This window comes from Natrix helvetica, assembly GCF_964273705.1.
Source record: "Natrix helvetica genome assembly, chromosome: 4".
Lineage (NCBI taxonomy): Eukaryota > Metazoa > Chordata > Lepidosauria > Squamata > Natricidae > Natrix > Natrix helvetica.
The window spans coordinates 40,227,563-40,248,538 of NC_138550.1; the positions used below are offsets into that span (position 1 = coordinate 40,227,563).

At 40.0% G+C, this 20,976-nt stretch overlaps 1 protein-coding gene across 2 annotated transcripts in view; it reads right to left on the minus strand.

Moving 5' to 3' along the window:
- Positions 1-15,362, minus strand: part of RCSD1 (RCSD domain containing 1) — a 39,357-nt gene extending 23,995 nt beyond the window's left edge. The window contains exon 1 of one of the 2 annotated variants that reach the window (XM_081951682.1): positions 15,247-15,362. Coding sequence is in view for 1 of the 2 variants with exons in the window: in XM_081951681.1 (XP_081807807.1) it covers positions 11,390-11,440 (51 nt within the window). In the remaining variant the exon portion in view is untranslated. Of the gene's footprint in view, positions 1-11,389; positions 11,789-15,246 lie in introns of those variants that run through there. The other variant, XM_081951681.1, reaches the window with a different exon arrangement.
- Positions 15,363-20,976: the final 5,614 nt, after the last annotated feature.

Sequence of the window (20,976 nt, forward strand, 5' to 3'; positions counted from 1 at the left end):
GCAATTTCTGCCAGTTTACTCCTTTCTTTCTTTGAACACTTTAAAATTCTTGTCTTTTGGATTGGAGACACCTTAGTTACAATTACCTTGAGGGTGCACAAAGACTTAGACATACACACACACAGACAAAGAGGGAAAAACAAAATCATTCCCACCATGAATTTCAGTTAAATTGGGGAAGGCACAAATCTTAAGAAACAAAAACCACGTGGTTACATAGAAGACAGAGAAAGAGACAGACAAGAGAAAAAAAAAAAAAAGAAATCCCACCATTTCCTTTTAAGTACCTTTTCAGCCAAATTAGTTTTTTCCTGTATCATCTTTCAGCAAAGCCCATTTTCTACAATCTGCTCTTTTTTTTCTTCATTCCGGCCAGGACGGGCATTTGCTTTTCGTCCCAGGCCCCCAACAACTCCCCTAGGGGGGTTTCCATGGCTACCCTCGAGCTACCGCTTCCCATGATCCCGTTTAGATGTGGGTTCACTTCGTCCTAGCCGGGTTTGCCACTTCGTATTTCCCCACTTTACTTTCGCGTCCTTAGAGGACCTTTCGCGCCCTTTTGAAAGGACTTTCTCTGTTTGCCCTTCGGAGGGTCTTATTGGTGCCCTTCGGAGGGACTTTTCTGGGGGTGCCCTTCGGAGGGACTTTTGACGCGTTCCTCACCGCGGGAACCTTCTCTCGATTCGCGCCCTTTCACGCAGGGACTTTTCTTACAGTTTCAAGTCTTGGGGAAAGAGACCCGGAGGACCAGCCGCACAGTGACCCAGGAGGGGTGCTGTCGGAGCGGGTATGCGTACCTCCCTTTTTCTCACTAACTTTCTTATGGGCTTTAGCTTTTTTTCTCTCACAGGACAAAAACAGCAGCAACAACAAAAAAATAAAAAATCCATTCACTTTTCCATCCATTTTCACACACACTAGTCACACACAGGCAGGCATACACACATTTCCCATGCTTTAAAATTAAATTTTAGAGAATTAAAATTTAGAGGTACTCACCTTCTTTCCAGGCAGCCTTTGAGCTCAAACTCAAAACCCCTTTAAAGCCTAGATCCAAATGGCTAAGGCCAAGATAAAGTCCACCCACAGACTCAATGGGGTCTGTGCCGGCATGGGAGGCTTACCTGGGCCATATCCATTTGTTAGGCTAGCTTGGAGTCCCATCTGGGTCGCCAATTGTTGGGAGAAATGTCCTTCTGGGTTCGGCTCCAAGTGGGGAAAAAGACACTGGAGACATGGAAGCTGCTTGGAAAGATGGTTTTAATGGTGGACAGGACCACATGGCCTGAGCCCTGAACAGCAAAGGTGATCACATGCTTCAATGTTGGTGGAGAAGAGAAGGGAAGAGAAGGACTGAAGAAGGGCTTGCAGGGATTTTTATAATCTGTTCTGCCCCACCTATCTGTTTCCTGTTCCTGTGTAAGAAATGTATTCTGATTGGTTGCCAGACTCACATGGGCCCATGCAGGGGCAACCCTCTAGGCTGTTTTGAATTCAGGTTTGATTGAGTTCAGATGCCATGTGGTCAGTTGAGTAAAGGCTTATTATCCTGCCTTAATCCCATCACAGCTGAAGAGGAGAACTCTTTATTATGTAAAGTGGACTAGCTTGGCCTTCTTAATGGCCCATTGACAAAAGTGGGGATGGGCAGGAAGCTGTAGGAATTTAGTGTTTAAAATGTGTTTCTCCCTTTTTCACATCCAGGAAAATATAATATTCTGCCTTTTCAATATTTCCTAGGATATTTCATTTTTCTGGGAGAGGGCTAGGTGATAACTTCCTACAATCACATGCAGAAAGATGCAAGTTTATGGCATCTCTAAATACAACGGATGAAGATCACCACCAAAACTTCAAGAGCTGTTGTTAAATGTTGGCAATGTGATATTCAATAAATATTCAGGTAACATTTTCCATAAGTATCCCAACATATCAACTGACAGAAAAGCATTTTTGAGAGGTTTCTTGTATTTTCAACTGGAATTCAAAAGGGAATTAAAGAGGAATGGGGAAATGCCATTCATTAACCACCCAATAATCTTTGGCACTCAAAGAGTTTCAGTAGTAAAGTGTTCGTTGCTAATGTTTTGAGAAAATGCCTTAGAAAAAGCTGAGCCTTTTTTCTACTTTTTCGAATTGGCAAATAGAAACTGGCAAGTTACAATGTTGGCAGCAGATAGCTGGACTTGAAAATTAAGTAAGTCTTTGGGAGACCATGAGACCTAGGGCTGGAAGCTAGACCAGGATATCATAAAATTCAATTGCAAAACACTTCTTGCTGTTGGCAATGATAGTACAGTATCCAAGTAGTTACTAGGAGTCAAGCTTCAATCTGACAACAATTTTAGCTTAAGTTCAATTGCAAGCAGAATATATGAAAAAAACCAAAGTTATAATGTGGTGATTAAGGCACCAGGTAGAAACTGGGAAACAGTGCCTTCTAGTCCCACCTTAAGTGTGAAACTAGCTGGGTGACCTTAGGCCAGTCACTCACTCTCTTGCTCCTAGGAAGGATGCAATGGCAAACCATTTCTGAAACCTTGCCAAGAAAATTGTAGGCAGTTGCTAGGAGTCAACATTGACTTGAAAACACAAAAACCAAAGAAAATTTTTCCCATCCTCAAGAAGGCTAATGTATTTTTCTTGAACCCTATAATGTCCAATCTATTTTTGATATATTCATGAATGTGTTGCTTGTTAGGCAACTATTGCTTGATTATCTGAAATGATGTGTTTGATTATTCATATTTTAAATGCTGTATGCTGTCTTACAATGAGCAGGTCATATCTAACAAATGTACCTTCTTTAGTAAGAAACTAAAGTATAAAGTTTGGCATCTTCTAAATAAATGGTTTGTCCGTGATGATGGAAAAGAGAGCCAAGTTTAATTGGATTGTAAATGCCACTATTTCTTTGTTTATTTATTTATTGCACTTCAGAACTGATGAGACGCAACCCCATTATTCAAATGGTCTGATTTCATGTTGTCTTTTTCTGGATCCAGGTGGCCAAGGCCACCACTAAGCTATGACGAATATCAGGATATAGTGAATTCCTGCCAACTCTATTAACAACACTGAACTCATACATGCTAATTGTGTATATACAAAGAGAGAGAGAGGGAGGGAGGTGTTCCACTGGCCACTAATGCCAAAGAGACAAGATTCACTTTTTAAAAAGGAAACAGTGTTGTTCTTAATGCATTTATTTTTTCCAGTTAGAAATTCCAAGAATGGTCTTATGACACTGTAGCAAGATGTTGCCAGAAGATTCATAACCCTCTATGAATTTATATTCTATGAACACCAGGCTAGCCTTTTATTTTAAACATGTCAATTCAAGTATCTGCTAATAAAATTATTAATCTAGGTTGAAGCTATGTATTTTCCTAGGTTCTATAGCAACGGACCCCAACCTTTTGGACACTAGGGACTAGTTCTGCGGAGACAGATTTCTCTGTGAAGTGGAGGGGGTGTGGTTCAGTGGTGGGATTCAAAAAATTTTACTACTGGTTCTGTGGGCATGGCTTGGTGGGCATGATATGGCATGGCTTGGTGGGCGTGGCAGGGGAAGTATACTGTAAAATTTTCGTTCCCACCCCACTCTAGGGGAAGGTTACTGTAAAATCCCCATTTCCTCCCGATCAGCTGGGACTCGGGAGGCAGAGAATAGATGGGGACCAGGAGCCAATCAGAGGTGGTATTTACCAGTTCTCCAAACTACTCAAAATTTCTGCTACTGGTTCTCCAGAACTGGTCAGAACTTGCTGAATACCACTTCTGCTGTGGTTTGACGTGCTGGGGCTTCACTTGTTTGTGCGGCCCGGTTTCTAGCCTGCCATGGCCTGATGCTTGTCCATGGAATGGGGGTTGGGGACCCCTGTTCTAAAGAATTCATTAACTATCATAGACTATATACTGCAATTTTGTAAAACAGATTAAAACATCCCAATTTAAGAATTACAATTTAAAGAATGTTAGAGCAATTAGAAGCTGTTTTCTTTCCTTTTCCTGGGTGAAGCTACCATCCGTGATTAAAGAGACATGTCAGCCATTTATAAAAGTCATGTTATGGTCTTAGTAACTAGTTAATCACTGGTTAATCACCCTGACAAAAATAATGTTTCTACAACAAAGCAACATTGTTACTGTAACATTGGTACATTCTTAAGCAGTACTGAGTCTTGGCATTCACATTGTCATCATGGGCTACTGTGTGATTTAACATACATGGCTTCTGCAGCAGATCCTATAAAAGGTTTTGAATAGTAACCAATATTAAAATTGCACATCTTTTGTTATCCTTTAAAAGCCAAAAATAAAAACCTGTATGCTCCAAACGGAATTTATTTCATAGTGAAGTAAATGCTATTTGAAGCATATGGGATTTTATTTATTTTTTTGCTTCTTGATGACAAAAGATGTGCAATTTTAATCCTGGCAAGGAAGCAAGGCAAGAAATCCCATACAGCACTTTTCTCAGATATCTATATTTATAGCATTTCCTAATTGAGAATGAGAATCTGTTCTACTGTAAGTTTCTTAGTAACTATCAGCATACACAGTAATGTGCCTTTACATTAATATTATTTAAGATCTAAGTAATATGTTTTTCTCATATTTCCTCTGTACTTGAAACCATACAACATCTGGAAATACTATGAAAAAAAAGGTTCTTAAAGCTACCTATAATAAAAGAAACTATATTAAACAATAGATAAAGGTTCTTCCAAAAGGAATGAATCTGAACTCCTTTCCTGTATTCCAACTGCGCCACTGCCAGCCACATTGAGTCACATCAGATCCTGCCTTCCCCCTGCTTCAAATAAACTGGAACAGAAGGAATCTGGGATCTGGCACAATCACACAATCACACACCCACACACCAATGAGTATGGGAAAGGGAGGAAGGAAGTCAACTCATTCCATTGCTAGATCTATATCTCCTTTTGAAACAATCTATAAAAGCTGTAATCTTACGGACACTTTCTTGAGCAAAAGTTCCATTCAGAATTGAATAACAATGCTAAGGATGGGCAAAGGTAACTGAAAAATATTAGATGAACAATACTTTGGGGCATTCTCAAGAAGATAAAATGGTATATGGATGATTTCAGTTACATTCCTCAATGCATTATATCTGTTTGATCGATGAGTTATAAATCTATATCCGTAATATCTACATGAGCATATGCAGTAGGGGGTGTGTGTGTATGTGTAAATTGTTGCATCAATTGACTGTGGTCTACAGTCATACAATCAGCTTTTGTGAATGAGGAGCTGGCTATATTGACTGATAGACAGTGTTCATATATCTTGTTAAACAAAATCTGATTTGTTTGATTTGCTTAGTGTTTTGGAATTTGTCACAGGATTGCAGTCTGTTAACTGCAATCATTTAGGATATCAAATGAACTTGGTTAACAGTATTTAATAAATAGTAAAATAAACCATGGTTTAATATACAATGTGATTCCAACCCTAATGTGTCACTGTAATAATAATTAGCCCGTATTGATTCGGAATTTTACATGTAGAATGGAATTCCACCTTTAAAGGGGGAAAGTGGCTAATGACAACATTTAATATTTCAATTTCAGAGAAAATGCCTTTAAATTTCCACACAGTGGCCCAGACTAAATTAAGAGGCATGAAACTGAGATGTATTTTGTTAGCTTTGCCTTTTCTTTTCCAAAGACACATACCTTCTTTTCCTTTCCCTTGTAATTGGGATAAGGAGATTTCATTGCCAGTTTTGCTTTGGTGACAATTTCAGACAATCTGGGGAAGCCTTTAAAATAGCTGTCTTGCTTTTTAAGGGGATATGTGCCTCCCTGGGTTCCCTGGGGACTACTTTGGTAGGTTTGTGAAACACTTCTCCAAATGGTTCACACAATTCTAGTAATGACCGAAATTAGAAATATCCAGATCTTGGAACTATATCAATTTCTATTCCACCAGACAAACAATATTACCAATTTCTTTCCTTCTACAGCAGGCAACAGCTGTTGCAAACTTGAAGCTTCATCTTGTTTGGAATGAGTATCCTCAATTCTTTGAGATACCCACAATGTTATCTTTAGGGCAACATGATTAAAATTCAAAGATAGTTCTACAAAATGAAGGAAAAATTACTAAATTTTACCAAAAGCATAGGACTGGGTTAGTTGAGGGACCGCCTCTTCCTGGTTTCATCTGCCCATCTTACCAGATCCAATAGAATGAACATGTAATGGGTTGCCTCTTCTAGAAAACTTCATTTGATGAGCTAAAGATGGTGGGCTTTTTTCCCATGGTCTCTGCATTGCGGAATTTCCTCCTCTTCAGAGATGAGTTTAGCCCCATCATTTTTGAGTATTCAAAGATCCCTCAAAACCCGGATATTTCAACTTTTCAGGGGACAAGTAAACAAGTGAAGTGGCTCCCCTAATATTTATATTACTCTGCCTATTCGTTTCCTTCTGTTTTAGTTTAGTGTTATACTTTTTATACTTTTAAATAATGAATGGTATGAAAATTTTGAATTTCTACTGTTTATTGGATTGCTGTACACATCTCAAGGTCATTTACTGTGAGATTTGTAGCCATATAAATTTGATTAATTAATTAATAAAAATTAAAAAAGGAATACCAAGCCGTTGGCTGGTCTAATAAGAAATATTCCGCTCTGATGCTTTATTTATTTTGCTTTCTATATTTTCCAAAAGGAAACCTACTGTAGTTCTTTAAAGCAAACTTCAAAGCATAGTTACCTTCTTTAGGAAGCTAAAGGAACTCAAGGAACCATTATCTTTATTCCCTTTTATTTCAGAAATAATAGATGGCATTTATGTACTATACTCAAATGACAATTTCTATCTGCGTAATCTATAGTGACATACTTCTGCTAATTACTATTTTCACTATTTAACAATTACTTGTCTTCTTCTTCATATGTTACAATTTTAAATTTACTACTTGTAGCTGTCACTGATTTGGGGTAGTGGTAATAAATAGATACAATGGACAGGACAGTGGTGTAAATGAGTCATCAGTTTGGTCTGTTTTGCAAATTCTGTTGTTATAATTATCTATATAACACAAGATAGCATCAACAATGTTTTTTCCATAAGGCAATTCATGGGAAATATTTGAAGTTCATTTACAGATTTATTTCATACCTTTTACTTTAATATTAGTTTTGGGAAACATAAATATCTGAAGAATCTATCTCCAATCGTGTCCAACTGTATGAAAGCAAATTAAATGGCTGGCATAAGGAGAAGAGAATGTGTCTATTTTTAGTGCTTATACATGTTAAGACTAATCTGTGAAGAAGGTTTTTTTATTGTGTAATTGTGTAATTATATTGGCCAGGATCTCCCCACCAGTTTATCAGAAGTACGGGTAGTCCTCAACTTACAACAGTTCACTTAATGACCATTCAAAGTTACAACAGCACTGAAAAAAGTGACATGACCTTTTTCACACTTACCACTGTTGCAGAGTCCCCCTGGTCACATGATTTACATTCGGAAGTTTGACAACCGACTCACATTTATGACAGTTGTAGGATCCCAGGTTCATGTGAACCTTCTCCAACCTTCTGACAAGTAAAAGTCAATGGGGAAACCAGATTCACTTAACAACTGTGTTACTAATTTAACAATTTATTTATTTATTTATTACTTGAACTTATTAGTCGCCCCCTCTCCCCACAGGGACTCGGGGCGACGTACAAAAGTATTATATAGCGTACAGAGGAGGTAAGAATAAATAAATAAGTTACAATACCTAAAAAAGTTAAAACCCCAGTGAAATTAACCCTTAAAAACTAAAATTACCAATTAAAAATGCCCTGGGCTGGAGAGGTTGTAGAATTATGCCAGGTCAGCTAGTCGAAACAGGTAGGTTTTCAGCTTCATACGGAAGGAGCGAAGGTCGGTTGTAGTCCTGATGTCTGGGGGGAGGTCATTCCAAAGGGTGGGGCCCACTACAGAGAAGGCCCTACTTCTGGGCGCTGCCCTCTGGCACTCTCTGGAGGACGGCACCCGGAGTAGTCCCTCTCTGTGTGAGTGGACGGGTTGCAGGGATGTATGGGGCAGGACGCGATCCCGCAGGTAACTAGGCCCTGTGCCATGGAGCGCTTTGAAGGTGGTAACCAGTACCTTGAAGCGCACCCGGTAGGCCACAGGAAGCCAGTGCAGCTCGCGCAGGATAGGTGTTATATGGGAGAACCTCGATCTCCCCATAATTACCCGCGCGGCTGCATTCTGGACCAACTGCAGTCTCCGGGTGCACCTCAAGGGGAGCCCCATGTAGAGAGCATTACAGTAGTCCAGGCGAGACGTCACCAGCGCGTGAGTGACTGTACGCAAGGCCTCCCGGTCCAAAAGGGGGCGCAATTGGCGCACCAGGCGAACCTGGTGGAACGCCCCCCTCGCCACGGCTGCCACATGATCTTCCATAGACAGCCGGGCATCAAGGAGGATGCCCAAATTGCGTGCCCCTTCCACCGGGGCTAATTGATCATTTCCGATGGTCAGCGATGGCATATGCTGGTTGAACCGGGAAGCCGGAAGCCACAGCCACTCTGTCTTGGAGGGGTTGAGCCTGAGCCTGTTGTCATCCATCCAGACCCGTACGGCTTCCAGACACCGGGACATCACTTCAACAGCCTCGTTGGGGTGGTTTGGGGTGGAAATGTACAGCTGAGTGTCATCAGCGTACAGATGGTATCCCACCCCAAAACCACGGATGATCTCGCCCAGCCGCTTCATATATATGTTGAACAGGAGAGGCGAGAGGATCGACCCCTGTGGGACCCCACAGATAAGGGGCCTCGCGGTCGACCTCTCCTCTCCTGCCAACACACATTGCGTCCGGCCAGAGAGGTAGGAGCGGAACCATCATAATTGCAGTGATTCACTTAACAAATGTGGGAAGAAAAGTCGTAAAATGGAACAAAACTCACTTAACAAATTTCTCACTTAGCAACATAAACATTGGGCTCAATTGTGTCTTAAGTTGAGGACTAACTGTAGTTTATGTCTGTCACCTGATTCAAACTTCCGCTACTTCATAGCCACATAACCACAAAGATCTATGATGCACTTTGAATTCTAGAAGATTGGCATAGCAACCTTAAAATTGAGGAATGGTTCCTAGAGAAAGAAGTTCCTAAGTTCTATCTTGACTCTAACCATGGTTTCCTGTACAAGTTCAGAGTTGAACATGCATAGCCGCTTAGCTGTTATCATCCCATGTTCTTTGGAGGAACCAACATTGTGAAGTATGAAAAATGTCACTCCAGAGGCATTCTTCCGTATGCACATACAAAAGGGGCAGAACTTGCATTGTGATGGCATATTGGCCCCTTTTGTTACTTTGTGTGGACATGTGACAATCACACTAGTTTAAATTTAGGTTATGGATTAATTCTTCTTGATTAATTTTTATCTATCTTGAGTTCCCTACATTTATTTTTTCAGATGAGTTCACCACAGATAGTAAAAAGGCAAAGAACATTCTGACAAAGCCCACAGATATTTATAAGCTATGCTAGCTAGTTTCTGCATATGATTCTCTAAACAGGAAATTAATCTTTTTAAAGATTAAATTGATAAATCTCTGATCCAATCTGCTATTGCCTTCAAATTTATGAAAACATCCGAATTTTGAAAGTGGACATTCAGAAATATTTCAGCTTATACAAACACTGAGCAAAGTTCATTTTTTTTCTTTTCATGAATACTTACAAAAAGCACTAATCTAGACATGATTCATGCTCTCATACATGAATCAATAACACAAATAATACAAATAATATCTTAACAAATACGGTAAGGGCTGATAAAGGTTGAATTCACACATAATCTGAAACCAGAATTTTTAAAATCATGTTTTGTTGAACAGACCATCATGATTTGGTTTGTATACAACAGTAAGCCAGAATGAGTGTTTAATAATCACACTTAGCAAAAAGCAAACAAGTAAATTATAACTTATTATTATGTGTAAACCCAGCAAAGAATTGGTCAATTCTTTGGTCAAAAGGTCAAATAGAAACCAAAGTCTAAGGATTCAGTATGCAATTTGATTTACAACTATTTTCTCCTTAAATAATACCTAGATAATCTCAATGCTAAAATTTTATTTGTAAACATTAGTCTTTCCCACTAAATAAATCAAGGTGCACATTAGCTTCTTTTAGTTATTTTACAAATTAAGTGAATAACAGAGAATGAGATAAGCATATGTATCTTCACTTTCCTTTTTTTTTTAATCACGAGAATCTAGTTAAAAAATAGATAAATCCTTTCAAATATATAACAGATCTAAACAACAGATTTAATAAATAGCAAATCAGCCTAGCTATTAACCACTTCACAAGTAAAGTACCCAGTCAGTTTTCAGCATGCCACTGTGTATGTACACAGGCACTTTTGGACATATGTGGACTTATAAAGGTCTAATATGTGCTTCCTCCTGCCTTGAAATATGAAAACAAGAACATTATTTTTTGTGTTCTTTTCATATTTTCATAGACATGTTTTTTATGTCCTAATCGGTAGATTATCAGCTCTCAAATTAGTTAGTATCAAGCTATCCATTTAAATATGTATTGATATGATACTGACAAATCAGTAATTAAAAGAAAGAGATGTAGAAAGTTCCAATATTAAGTCCTATTGACAGAATTGCAATGCATCAAACTTTTTCTACATTGCAATTACTAAAGTTCTTGTAAGTGAGAATGTGTTTTTAATATAGCAAGTACAGAATTACAACCTTTTTTCCTGGAATCTGTATAGCCACACAATTCAAATAAGAAAAAAACTTGACTACTGCTGTTTTTATGACATGTTGGATTTGTGTGTTGTGAGGTAATATGAAGTAGAAGAAGCTTTGCTAAGTACTGCGTGCATGAACCAAGAAAAGATGATAAGAAATCGAGAGCAATGATATGAGGACTGAGAATACAAAAGATAACATTTGAATCCGAGAAGGAAACTTCAACCTGAGCAATAGTTTTTGTGAATATGCTTACTATTAAAATTGAATTGCCAAATTCTCTCCCAAAATATTATAATTAGTTTCAAGTAAAACATAAACAGACAAACCAAATGTCAGTTATTTAACTTAAATATGAACTTTCTTATGAAGAAATACAGATGTTTTGAGTCAAATAAAATTAACCTGGTTCAAAGGCAAAATTCTCTGAGAAGGACAAAAAATGGTATTTAATTCCTCACATTAACACTATTGCCCATTAACGAGTAAGCAGTTGAGGTACAGGCTCGATAGCCTTGATTATCTGGGCTGTTTAAGGTTTAACTATGTTTATTTTAAAGTTCCAAAACATCACAGAGCTAAATAAGAAAGAAAGCAAAAAAGAAATTATGTTTACCTCTCTGTTGTGCAGGTGTGTGATGGTCTTGGGAAGTATTTCTTCCCCCATCCTGTTGTTTTGTTATTCCCTTATTTCCTCTGTTCAAAACTTCTGACCAGGCAGGGAAAGAAAAAAGAAAAAGAAAAGAATAAGAACACACTGCTTGGGAGTGTAAAAATCCAAGTTCCAGCTTAGCTTAGAAACTGTCAAGAGTCCTATGTGGCCTGCTGTAAGGGTTGGGGGGGGGGAGCTGGGGGAGGAGAGGAAGGGAGGGTGGGGAGAGCGGGTGTTTAGGGAGACAAAGCAATCAAGGTTTAAATTTAGACGCAAAACTAAACAGATACTGCCTTTCCAGGAGTGAGGGGAGAGAAGAGAGAGCAAGACAGAATCAGTTATGCCTCCTATTTTTGCCTTTCTCGTTATTTCTCAATTTACTACTTCCTCTTCTTACTACATCTTTCTTTCCGGTAAAGGCTTTTGTTCTAGAATTTTTCCATAGTTTTCTGGATCTCTCTTCTTTAATCCAACAAGCAAAAGAGGAGGGTATTTACTAGTTTGAAGTATTAAGGCAACCTTAAGGCCACATTCCAGAACTATAATCCAATAGATGAGGCATAAGGCTTTTAGCAAGCCATCTTTTAATTGCCTCAGATAGTATACAAATACTTTAAAGAAGGATACGGTGGGGTGGAGAAAGCTCTGCATTTTGGCATGGCAATATTAATTGCCATTTATTGCAGATGTTTACATTTCCAAATCCTGTAAATTGGTGTTCTATAAACTGTTCTTTTAGGTCACATGTGAGTAGCCTTTCTCAATCTGGTGTCTTCCAGTTTTGTTGATTTATAGCTCTCATAATTCCTCACCAGGACAGCAAAAGGTCATGCTATGTGAATTGTAATCACACATATCGTGAGGGTGCCAGATTGGGAAAGACTAACTTTAAAGAGACAGAGGGAGACATGCCAAGTTATGTTTGATACCCTCTGCACCTCTGCCAAATGTCACTCCAGCAAATCAGCTTCCAGAATGGAATCAGGAGAATGTCAGAAAGTTTCTCTTGTCTGTCCAGCCTAACAATGTTTTCCACCGGTATAAGAAATAATGTAACCGCTGTTATCTTCCTTGTTTGTCTGATTGAAAAAGAAACAGGAAGTATCGTTTAAAAAGTATGTGGTGAACTTTTAAATTTTTTTGAGTCTGAACCATTTCAATTCTGTTTAGTGGTGGCACTTTAATCATAAATTAGGAAATAGCTATCTTTTCCACAAAGTAATTAGGCTAATTAAAGCCATTTCTGCATTTAAAGAATCACTCAGTTTTTAGGTCAATACATGACTTGTGATTTATGGCTTCAATGTTGGGTTGGTGGCATTAGGGCCACTTAACCTTTCCTCAAACTTAAAGGACTCTCACATTTGGGCATTGATTATTCTATGTTTTAATATCTTCAAATTAAGTCTCACATTTTAAAAATACTATGTTTTGTTTTCATGTGTGCATCATTTAACATATAAAAATAATGGCTATGGGTACTAAACAGGAAGTAAATATTTCCGATGTTCTCGTAACATGTAACGACATGCAAGCAGAAGTAGTTTGGTGGGATGTGTGTGTGCTTTTAGTCATTGCTGCATTTCTGGCAAATACTGTATATCTCTGATTTCAAAGGTGCAAGATAATTTCCACTGATGCAGTTGTATGTGCAGTTCTTCTGAGGTTTTATTTTGATTTAAATCCAAATAGCCTCTGAGGGAAAAGTTTTAAATCCTAGGATTTTCCACCAGACTAAAAAAGGGCAAAGGAGGATTCCAGGAGGAGAAGAGAGGGTCAATAAATAAATAGAGCTAGGATATCAGTAAACACATCTCCAGTGAGGACAAACCTCTCACGGAGGGAAATGATAAATATCTCCTTCGGCCGCTTCCAAGTGAAACATCTCAGTGTTTCTTTTTATTACAAAAGAACATAAACAATTGTAGAAAATATCAGAAAGATTCTTTCTGTCAGTTTGGGCTTAGTCTTATCACAGATATTTATGCTCCACAGATGATGATACTTGCAAGGAAAGGAAAAGCGTGTCCTTTTTTTTCAAACATAGTTTACATGGCATCAGGAAAATGGTGAATATGACACTATTTCTTTCCAATAGACTCTTTTACTAAACCTCAGAACATAAGCAGAAAGAAGCAGAAATGGAACAACTGCAAAATAAAGTGAATTCAGTTGAGCAATTTTATCTGCCCTCATAGTCTGATTTTTTTGTTGCTGTATCCACTTTAGCCTATTTACTTAGAGGACTACAATTCTTAACTTTATTTTATTGGGTTCCTACATGCCAGCCTTTTTAAAACTGATATCTCAGTTATATTAGTCTTCAAGTCTCCTGAAGTCTATTACAGAGGTCCCCAATCGTTGTGGCTTGATAGCCCAGCTGTGGGGGGAAAGAGAGGAATGTGAGTGGCAGACTACCACATATGTGCAACTCGACTCGTGCGAGCAGCGGATCAGCACATACATACATGTACATGCAACTCGACTAGTTGAGCTGTGCATGCATACATGTGTGTGCCAGCCCACCACTCGCACAAGTCAAGCTATGCACAAGTGCAAGCCCACCACTTGCATGAGTCGAGCTGCACATAGGTGCTAGCCTGCCACTCACACGAGTCAGCTGCACATGCACATATGCGTGCTAGCCCGACACTTTTGTGGCCCAGTTACAAATAAGCCACAACCCAGTAGTGGGCCATGGGTCAGGAGTTGGGGATCTCTGGTCTATTAGCTGGGTGATCTAACAAAATAACAGAGTTGGAAGGAATCTTGGAGGTCTCCTAAACCACTACTCAAGCAGGAGATTCTACAGCATATTATGTCCAACAAATGTCCTTTTGATATTGTCTTTGATACCTGTCCAACTTAACTTTAAGGCCACATCTAATGACAACTTTAAGCCAGTTTGAAGCCATTCTGGAACTACTTGATCTCATAATATCAGTTTGTGTGCAGTTAGCTTTGTTTCTTTTTCTGCACTTGAAAAAAGGAACAAAACTAGATTTCTTTTCCTTATTGCTTCAGCTGAATGGCCACTTGATGGTCTCATTCCCCTTTGCCCTATTCCTGGTTCAAGCAGTCCCTAACTCATTCCTCTGCTTACACCTCCCCCAATGTTCATTTTCTTCCTAAAATCAAAGTTCATTTCCCTCTACCCCCTCTGTCTGCAAACATGGTTAACAGCATGGGAGTTTCTGTAACTATGCATTACATCAGAGATACTGGTATAGACTCTGAAATTCAGAAACTACAGAGTTTATGCAAAAACGTGATATGTTCTATATTTAAATCAGTGGCAAAAAGAGAATATGGAATTTCTTTTTCCCTGCAATAAACCTTTCAGGAAATAACAACGCTGATTAAAACTGATACGAGTTTTTTTTTCCTAAATTTCTTATTGTACTTTCCTATTCTTCCATTATGTTTTTACACAATAGACCAAATAATTCTAAATTTGTTACAATAGAAACCTGCAAACATTCACAAACACATTACTGTCCAGTGCATATTTCACTTCACACAATCATATTTATTTGGGATAAAAGTATAAAAAGGTATCATGAGCTGCTCAACAGGTATGCTTCTGAAATAGTATAATAAGAGCCATTAAATTCGGAGATCATTCCATATTGGATAATATTTTGAGCAAGGATACACCAGCTGCTATGTTGAGAGCATTGGCCAGCAGCAGAACTACTAAGCTGTTGGAAAAAAGAATAAAGCAATTTTTTAGGGTTCTCCTGTGGTTCTCCACTGTTGCCAAGAAAAGTCACCATTGCCACGAAGTCACCAGATTCAAGCTTAACTGCGAGAAACCTCACTTTTATAGAAGATGCAGTAACAGAAAGAGCTTTGCATTTTTCAGCTTAACAAACTCAGAAGCCAACATCCTGTTTTGACCTGAGTGTTGTAAGTCTTTAACCCTTCTCAGATAATCCCAACAGGAAATGAATATAGGCTGTTCGTAGTATGAGAAATTTGCTTTTGGACCCAAAGATTAGGTAACAGCATCTTAAAAAATTTACTTGCTTTCTGTGTATTTATTTGAAGAAAATGAGGCTAGTAGAGATGTTTTAGAAAATTGTGCTGCTTTTGAGCAATTGCTTTTAAGTACATTTGAACATAACAATTCTACAGTACAGAGAGCATTGACAGATTCCTGAAATGTAATTTTGAAGGAACTGGGTTACTTGTAACAGAAAGCTGTCCTCAGAGCAAAATACATTGTTTACATACAATCTGTTCTCACCCAATTTAGTGTACTGCAAGGTTTTTTCCTGCTCTAAAATGCGTATTATTTTTACACCAGCATATTAAAGAGGAACTCTGAATATCGTACTGTAGTTTTCTCCAATCTGACTGCTTCTGTTGACTCTGCTGAGACTGCAGTTTTCAGAATTTATAGCCAGCAAGATGTTTGGCTGTACTCACTGCATATGTGGGAACATATCTATTTTTTTTTAGTTGAATTATTATGAAATAAGATGAAATGTTTGCTATAGATGATTACAATGGTAATACTCTTAAATATGAAACTTTCACACAAGGGTGTATTAGAGTTCAATTTTATCTGTCTAATTCCAAAAAGTAATTTACCACCTTTCACATGCACAGAATTTGTCTAACTGAAAGTGATAAATAGTGATCAGACAGGCATAGATATTAATGAATTGGCACACAAAGAGGAAGTTGATACAGTTTATAAGTCTCTGCTACAGCATTTCCTAGAAAAAAAAAGAATCTACAAGGGGGGGGGGGGAAGGCTGATTACGGGAGAAATAGACAAATTGCACTTTCTGTAGAGCAGGTAGGAAAAACTCAGATGGGGAAGAGGAAAGATGGAAACATCAAATATTTCACTCCATTGAACATGGCACAGATACAGTAGCAATCTATAGCTATATTGCCTAATGGAGCATTAAGACCAGGACAAGAACAATAGTATCGGAAAGAAGACAAATGTTTCTATGACGGAACATTGCTGTCACACTCAAGGGGTGGACTGGCTCAACTCACAAAGGAAACAGATTGTCCAGAGAGAAGTTTGGCTTTCCATTAAAGGGCTGATATCTGGACAGAGGAAGGAGATTAGCCAGATAGGGTTGGCGTCCAACAGTGAGAAAGTTTTCAGGATGCTGGATTAGCCACAGCAGAATAAATTTCATAGGCAATATAGCAGCATATATTTTGCAATGGCCATGAAATCTGCATCCCCAACGGAATGTACACTTATATATCTTGAAGGAAAATAGATGTGCTGTGGCCTATTTTACTTCAAAGCTTCATGTGGCTTTAAAAATTGCTCAAGAAAGCCTAGAACTGCTTGAAAAGTAGAAAAGATAATAGAAGAAATCCAATATAAAATAAACCAAAGTGAAAAAGAAAAAAAATGTAACATATAAATGCAGCCTAAATGTTAGGTGCATATTGATATTTATTCCCCACTACACTGAAAAGGGAATGCCCAGGTGAAGAAGGTGAAACAGTATCAGCGAGGCACTGACAATATGGGCTACCATTCTGCCCTTTGCAGGGATCATCAGAAAAGGATAGGAAATGTGTACACTATCTCTTATCACGCGTACACATGAGCATGAAAACAAATGTTCTGTTTGATAGATATGAATCCTTTTATGCAGATTGCTTAAATATATGGAAGCAGCAACACCATATTCCTTGCTGGTTTTAAAGGTTATGTTTTCTTTTGTTCTGCTAACTATTTTTGGCCATAATAAAGTTTTAAAACTTTTCTTTCATTGCCTGAGTGGGAAGATTGGGGGGGGGGGGGGGCAATTCCATGATCATATATACAATATCTGATTAATGGATATGTATGTCTATTACTCAGTAACAGGGAAAATGTGGTTCTTAGCCACAGATAATTGTTCAACAGTGACAGAGAATAGGAGATCTTTGAAATTATGTATTTGTTTAACTTTTCAGTTCATTTTTTTCTTCTGTTCACTGACTTCGTTCCTCTCCTGGAAAGTAAGTAACTCTTCCCTTGCCTGCAAGTCCTTTTGTAATGGGAAGCCAGGTAAAACTTGCCAGGTACGTACTGTTCCACAATTATTCAGGATACAGTATTTTGTATCAACTCTGCTTTGAAATCCCAAACAATGGAAATAGCACCCTCTTGTGATAATGGAGTAGAAGAGATTATGCAAGATAAAATTGTTGCTAGGTAATATTGCTGATGAAAATATGTGCAGAGGTTTTGACATACCTACTACTGTATCTAATAATGGAGCATCACTCCAGGAAAATAAATGACATTTAAAAAAATAAGCTATTAATAACTCTTAAAACTGGACCTATAATTTAATTTATTTAAACTAATTGATTAAAATGATGCCCCATTTTACAGAATCAAAATCTGGAAAGATTTCATAAGCCATCTAGTGCAATCTCCTGCATGAGGCAGGAAAATCTTAGTGATGGCTGCTTATGGAATTCTTCGGTTCTGCAGGAAATCATTGCTACTGTAAGTCACTCAAGTTCATTAAATTTACTTTTGTCCTTTGGGACAACAGAAAACAGAGTGTACACATTACACTAAGCAATGATGTAGTTTTTACTGGTTTGTGCTTAGCATGTATTCACACAGCCACTGCAATTTATAACCATGATTTATGGCATGAACAGGCAAACCAGAATGCACCTATGCCTTCCCAAGCATTCCTGAGGAAGGCTTGGGATGTCCCATATTTTACTTCCAGTAAATTTTCAATTGGCAGTTTAAGGATCAAATAGGTTATTGAAGAGTCTTAAGGCCAAAGGTACCTATTTTATCCTGTAAATTTCTAGAGACATTGTAAAGTGTATCTTTTCTTCAGCAGCCCACAAGGAGAATAAGAAATCATTGCCCCCTCTTTTTATGGCTTAGGGCCGTGATGGCGAATCTATGGCATGCATGACACAGGTGGCACACGGAGCCATTTGTCAGGGCACGCAAGGCCAGCTGACTTCAGCCTTCTTTTGAGATTATTTTTCTGCCTTGAAGCCTCTGGAACATGAAAAACCAGCCCTATGGGCAAACCGGATGTTCAGGAACGTGGGACCATTTTTAGCCCTCTAGAAGCTTCAGGGGCCTTCAGGAGGCTTCCCTGAAGGCTCCGGAGGGCAAAAAATGATCCTACGAGCAAATCGGAAGTACGTTCCTGAACTTCCGGTTTGCCCATAGGGCCATATTTTTGCACTCTGGAGGCTTCAGGGAAGCTCCTGAAGCCCCGGAGGGCCTCCGGGGCGGGGCGTTTTCACCCTCACCAGGCTCCTATAAAGCTTCTGGAGCCTGGGGAGGGCGAAAAAAACACATAGAAAATGAGGGGAGCGCTGGTCGTGCGCTTATACACGCTGGGGTCATGCGCATAGCATTATGGGTGTGGCACGACCCCCCTGCGCTCCCCCCGCTTTTGGCACGTGAGCCAAAAAAGGTTCGCCATCATTGGCTTAGCGTGATGTTTGACTCTAGGTGTCATTTAACAAACCACTTATCAATGTCAGAACCAAACCAGTTCTTCTATTCAGGTTTATAGACTCCACCTACAGAAATAATACAACAGGCACAGAGAGGAGAGGAAAGCAAGTGGAATGGCCCTACTTGTAAATAGCTGATAATTGGCTCAACGTCCACTGCTTGTCATGTTATTCTTATTTATTTATTTATTTATTTATTTATTTATTTATTTATTTATTTATTTATTTATTTATTTATTCTTCGCATTTCTAAACCGCCCCCTCTCCCAAAAAGAGACTCGGGGCGGTGTACAGTTCACACAACACATAACAGGTAATAAATACAATATAAATATAAATATAAATATACATATACACATGGAGGAGGTTAAAAAATTAAAAGAACTGTATAGAAGAATAAACTATGGCTCTAAGAGCCCTAAAATCAATTAAATTTAAAATACTACCCTTAAAATAACCAGTTGAGAGTATACTTCCAGGAGGTAGAAGTTGTAACAATTAAAATTGTGCCAGGCCAGCTAATCGAAACAGGTGAGTCTTCAATTTTTGTCGGAAGGAGCGGAAGTCCGTGGTGGTTCTAATGTCGGGGGGGAGGTCATTCCAGAGGGTTGGGCCCATCACAGAGAAGGCCCTATTCCTTGGCGCCGCCCGCTGGCATTGCCTGGTGGACGGCACCTGGAGAAGGCCCTCCCTGTGAGAGCGGATTGGCCGCAGGGATGTATGTGGGAGGATGCGATCCCGCAAGTAACTAGGTCCTGTGCCATGGAGCGCTTTAAAGATAGTAATCAGGACCTTGAAACGCACCCGAAAAACCACAGGCAGCCAGTGCAGCTCGCGCAGGAGTGGTGTTACGTGAGAATATCTAGAACTTCCCATAACAACCCGCGCGGCCGCGTTCTGGACTAGCTGCAGTCTCCGGGCGCGTCCCAAGGGAAGCCCCATGTAGAGAGCATTACAGTAGTCTAGGCGAGACGTCACCAGCGCATGAGTGACTGTGCATAAGGCATCCCGGTCCAGTAGGGGGCGCAGTTGGTGCACCAGGCGAACCTGGTGGAACGCCCCCCCTTGCCACGGCTGCCACATGGTCATCCATTGACAGTCGGGCATCTAGGAGGACGCCCAAATTGCGCGCCCGTTCCACAGGGGGCAATTGCCCGTCCCCTATGGCCAGCGATGGGGTCAGCTGGCTGAACCGAGGTGCCGGTAGCCACAGCCACTCAGTCTTGGAGGGGTTGAGTTTAAGTCTGTTGTCCCCCATCCAGACCCCGACGGCTTCCAAACACCGGGACATCACTTCGACAGCCTCGTTGGGGTGGTCTGGGGTTGAAATGTACAGCTGTGTATCATCAGCGTACAGATGGTATTCAACCCCAAAACCACGGATGATCTCGCCCAGCGGCTTCACATATGCATTGAACAGAAGGGGCGAGAGGACCGATCCCTGCGGCACCCCACAACAGAGTGGCCTCAGGGTCGAACTCTGCCCCCCTGTCAACACATATTGCATCCGGCCGGAGAGGTAAGAGCCGAACCACCGTAGAACGGTGCCTCCGACTCCCATCCCCTCCAGCCGGTGCAGTAGGATACCATGGTCGATGGTATCAAAAGCCACTGAGAGATCTAATAGGACCAGGATAGAGGAACAACCTCTATCTCTGGCCCTCCAGAGATCATCAACCAACGCGACCAAGGCTGTCTCTGTGCTGTGCCCGGGTCGGAAGCCGGACTGGTGTGGGTCTAGATAGTCGGATTCATCGAGGTGAGGCGGAAACTGCTGCGCCACCACATTCTCAACAACCTTCGCCAGAAAGGGAAGGTTGGAGACTGGACGATAATTAGCTAGCTCCATTGGGTCAAGTGAAGGCCTCTTGAGTAAGGGCCTCACCACCGCCTCTTTCAAGACAGTTGGTAAGGATCCCTCACCCAACGAGGCATTCACCAGGCCCAGAAGCCAGCCTCGTGTCACCTCCCAGGATGCCAGTACCAGCCAGGAGGGACACGGGTCCAATGAACATGTGGTGGGTCGCAGCCGTCCACGCAACCTGTCTAAATCCTCAGGGGCAACAGAGTCAAAC